The sequence below is a fragment of the Arvicanthis niloticus genome, chromosome 8, assembly GCF_011762505.2.
Source record: "Arvicanthis niloticus isolate mArvNil1 chromosome 8, mArvNil1.pat.X, whole genome shotgun sequence".
Taxonomy (NCBI): Eukaryota; Metazoa; Chordata; class Mammalia; order Rodentia; family Muridae; genus Arvicanthis; species Arvicanthis niloticus.
The window spans coordinates 8,944,868-8,949,626 of record NC_047665.1 but is presented as its reverse complement, the minus strand read 5'-3'; the positions used below and the strand labels follow the sequence as shown (position 1 = coordinate 8,949,626).

The window sequence follows — 4,759 nt, the reverse complement described above, 5'->3', positions numbered from 1 at the left end:
GGGCGGGCCGAGGGGCGGGCCGAGGGGCGGGCCGAGGGGCGGGCCGAGGGGCGGGCCGAGGGGCGGGCCGAGGGGCGGGCCGAGGGGCGGGCCGAGGGGCGGGGCGGCGTGGGCCGCTGGAAACTCGCGGTATCCCTGCATCCTCCAGAGTGCTGCTAGAAGTTGGTTTGAGGGAAACCAGGGAAAACCAATAGAGTCCCCAGATACCCTTCAAAATCAACTCTGCTACATCAAGCTTCCTCTAGTGCTTTATTTGCATGAATCCAACATTACGTTCAAATTAAATGTTCACATGACTACTAAGAAACTCTCGGATGGTATAACGTTAATTAATGTCTGATGGATCGTCTCAGTGGAATTCAAGCATCCTAAAACACAGCTTAAAAATACTGAAAAATACTCTCTTTTGGGGAGAGATTACAAGCGTGAAGGGCGGGTACGAGAGGAGGGGGACTGGGGTACATGATGTGAAATCCACAAAGAACCAATTAAAAGTTAAAAAATAAATAAATAAAAATTACTGAGACTTCTACAAGTTTCAGGCCATTTCCTTGAAATATATGTTCCAGGAAGCCCATTTCCTTGAGGGAAAAAAGGCAACAGCAGAAATATCTAGTATGACAAAGATGAATAAAATATGAAATATTCCTACAACAAAATTCAACAAATAAAACTCAATATTTGTTAGCTCCTAAAAAAAATCTTACTGAAGCCAGGTCTTTAATCCCAGAACTCAGAAGGCATTGGCAGGTAGGTTTTTCCCCCTCCCAAAAAAAGGAGGGGTGGGGTGGTAGTGATGGTGGTGGTAATTTCACTGAAATAATAGCAAGCCGACAAATGTGAACACTCTTAAACAATTTTCATAAACTTACAAAAAAGCAGTATATATAACTGTGTAAGCTGTTCACAGCTTGTGGAAAACAGTATTATTAAAAGCTCAGGTTGGCCTATCATGGCCGCCTCCATGGCCCGCAGCGTGAGCGCCCGGGTCCTGTTACGGGCGGCCGGGGGATCTTGGGGACCCAGGGCCGGGCACGTGGCTGTAACATCTAGGACGTTCGGAACTACAGGCGAGCGGCATGCTGGCGAGCACGAGGTGGACGGCCCGGAGGTGCCCTGGGATGTGTGAGTGCCCGCTGTGCCACGCTTCCCCGCCCTGTCACTCGTTCTCAGGCCAGCCTCCGGCTCAGCACCTGCACCCTGTTTGTCCCCAGGGTCAACGTGGTGTTCGTGGACCGCTCTGGCAAGCGGATCCCGGTGAGGGGCAGAGTCGGGGACAATGTTCTGTACCTGGCCCAGCGCCACAGGGTGGACCTGGAAGGGGCCTGCGAAGCATCTCTGGCCTGTTCCACCTGCCATGTGTACGTGAGTGAGGCCCACCTGAATCTCCTGCCTCCTCCTGAGGAGAGGGAGGACGACATGTTGGACATGGCTCCACTGCTCCAGGAGAACTCGAGGCTGGGCTGCCAGATTGTGCTGACCCCTGAGCTGGAAGGAGTCCAGTTTACTCTTCCCAAGATCACCAGGAACTTCTATGTGGATGGCCACATTCCCAAGCCCCACTGACATGAGGCCACCGGACCGACTAGAGCCATTGAACTGAAAAGAAAAGCCATGCTTCCTACCACAGAGCACAGACTGCCTAAGAAAGAGAAGTTGGACCCACAGTGTGAGACCAGAGCTGCCACTGGGGACAGCCAGTGTCTGAACCCTGGGGGGGATGGGTCTTGGATGTATCTGTCTACCAGAGAGAAAATCGAACTATAAATTAAGGATGGACTCAAAACCAGAGCTGCAATAAAAAGTCATACCCAAAAAAAAAAAAAAAAAAAAAGCACAGGTTAATGGACCAGATGATAGATGGATACAGGCCATGGTAATGATACAGCAATGGGAGGAAGATGCAAATAGGAAGTGGTATAAACAGGACTTCAGCTAGGTATTAAGACCAGGACTCACAGCACATGCCTACAATCCAAGCACTCGGGAAGCTGAGACAAGGGCACTGCTGCAACTTTGACTCTGGCCTGAGCTACCCAACCAGTAATAAGCCAAGCAGGGGTGCATTCCACTTGGCACCTCCACCCCTTTATCTGTATGGACTTGCCATGCCTTCCTCTCCAATACACCCTGCAATCTCAAAACCTCAACCCCAGCCAGCACCAGGCTGTGCACACTCTTATCTCTGAACAGTTTCGATTTACGTGTGTGCCCAATGTATTCAGATATGAAGAACAGAAGGGCCAATCTAGTCTGAACCGGTTTTTGAATGATGTGAGGCAAAGTGAAATATCTAGAGAACTTTCCGAGAGAATTCCCCATTGACCTATGCATAGTTGTGTGTGAAAATTATATTAGATTCAGATACCTTAAGGGAAGAAACATGTGCACTAGGAAAAGTCAATGTAGGGCCTAATCTACCAATCACAGTAGACAACCACCAACTATAACCCTTAGTAATCAGCCCCCATGGTCCTCAAGACCCAATAAAGACAGACCCCAGAGTGCATCCTGGGTCCTTCAGTGCCCTCACTCATGTGACCTGCTGTCAATTATAACCATGTATCCCTCTATAAAATGTATTATTGCTTGGCTCCAAATAAAGTTATCTTGTTTCTTTTGCAAATCAGTGTGAGCCCTTACTTACTGGTTGAGTGAGAAATGCTCCCACTGGTTCACACTTGGTCCCTAGCTGGTTTTGCTGTTGGGAAAGGCAGTAGACGCTTTAGTGGGTGGAGCCTCACTGCAGGAAGTACAGCACACAAGGTGGGCTTTGAGACTTTATAGTCGTGCCCCACCTCAGTTCCCACACTGCTTTTGCAAGTGGTTGTGACATCTGAGTGATCTCTAATCTGGCTGGCTACCTGCTGCCATGCCTCCTTTCCCGCTATGGACGCTCCCTCTGAACTGTGAGCTAAAACCAATGCTGCTTTCTATAAGTCATTTTTAGTCATGGCGCCTCGGTTCTGTGGGTAAGAGGCCTTGCCCCTGCCCATGCAACCCCAACTGCTCATGACACTTACACCATGCAAGAGTCCAAAGGATCAAACACTGGATGTCAGGCTTGGTGGCAAGCACCTTTACAGGCTGAGCCATCAAGCCCTTTTCTCGTTTTATGAGTCAGTTTGTGTATCTCAGGTTGGCCTTGAACTACTGACCTTTCAACTCTATGTCCCAAGCTGTGGGGTGACTGGCCTGTCCCACTAGCCCAGTCTATTGTTTCTTGTTTCTTCCTCTGAGATGTCTTTAAGAAGACAAGCACTATCTCTATAGCAACTTTGGCTTCTTTGACTATTTTGAAATTACCCAACTCTCAGTCGACAGGAAAAGCAAACTGGATCCCTGGGTCGGGGGCATCTGTCAGTCCAATGTTGCCTCAGTTTTCTGTCTTTTTACAGTGCCTCAAAGTGAAACCTAAAGCCAGGCATGGAAGTACAAGCTTTAGTGTTAGTCTCAGCACTTGGGAGGCAGAAGCAAGTGGATTTATATGAGTTCAAGGCCAGTTTGGTCTACATAGTAAGTCCCAGGACAGCCTGGGCTACAAAGATTCTCTCTCAATAACAACAACAGAACCAAATAATAATAATAATAGAACCAATATTACAGCAATATAAGACCAGCCTGTGCACTATTTTACTGTTATCATGTGAAACAGTGTTCTGTTTGTTTTCTACCATGTAAAATGGACAGAGATTTCATTTTTCAAGCAGCTTTTGACTCCATTTTGAGGGTAGAAGTTAAGCGTATGCCTCAGTGGACCCAAACTACTAGCTTCTTGGTACCACTCATTAGCACAAATTGATAAATGACTTATTCCTGAGAACAGAAAGAACAATACATCATAAGTTTATTGGGAGTGCATTGAGAACAAGCCCAGAACTTATCAGACGCTGCTGACCAAGGAGAGGGCCTAACTCCTTCATCCAGACCCCATAAAGTGGCTAATATTAAGATGAAGATGTCCCCCACACTGGCCTCAAATACATCATGGCAATCCTCCTGCCTCAGCCTCCAGAGTGATGTAATTACAGGCATGCACTACATCCTACCTTTTTATTATTTGGGTTTTTGTTTGTTTTGTGGGGTTTTTGTTTGTTTCGTTGAGAGATGATCTATTACTGGAATAGAAGTTTGTCTTGAACTCCTGGTCATCTTAAGATGACACAGAGTGCTTTGACCACAGCCTTAATTATCTTTTCTTTCGAATAAAGTTTCTTTTCTCCAACGTGCACTTCTCTAACCTTAATCTTACAAATTTTGGAATTGCAAGTATGAGCCACCTTGCTCAGCTACTAATAAATGTTTTAGCTTATTAGATAGGGTCTCAGGTAGCCCAGGCTGGCCTGGAGCTCCTAATCTTATAGCCTCCACCTCCCATGTATTGAGATGAAGAGCTTGTACCATTATGTCTGCTTTAACAAACTCCTAAGTAAAACATTTTTAGAATCTGTGCCTTAAGTTCTCTACCAAAGAAATGGGAGAAATGTTCCCACATAGAACAAAAGGAAATGAGGTGTCCGTCAGTGGCTCACAGTGAGCAAAGATGACAGCCCTGAGCTAAGAACTGTCCGGAAGGAAGGGGCCTGGACTTAGTGACCGATGTGTACCGTTTTTCCAATTCACTGGACTCTTCCTAAGGTGCCAGAGGCAACGAAACAAAATGAGCCTCGGGGCCCCGCCCCCTCAGGGGCCCCGCCCCAGCGGGATCTGCAGAGCCCAAACTTCGCGAGAGTTGCTGGCCGTGTCAAATCCCCGCCCA

General features: G+C 47.4%; 1 protein-coding gene across 1 annotated transcript; it reads left to right on the top strand.

Annotated features, from left to right (window-relative positions):
- The first annotated feature begins 949 nt into the window (after positions 1 to 949).
- On the top strand, positions 950 to 1,720 carry LOC117713757 (ferredoxin-2, mitochondrial-like). The gene is made up of 2 exons (XM_034510218.2): positions 950 to 1,125; positions 1,215 to 1,720. Exons 1-2 carry the CDS (start codon positions 953 to 955, stop codon positions 1,564 to 1,566), a joined length of 525 nt encoding a protein of 174 aa, XP_034366109.1. The 5' UTR covers positions 950 to 952; the 3' UTR covers positions 1,567 to 1,720.
- Positions 1,721 to 4,759: the final 3,039 nt, after the last annotated feature.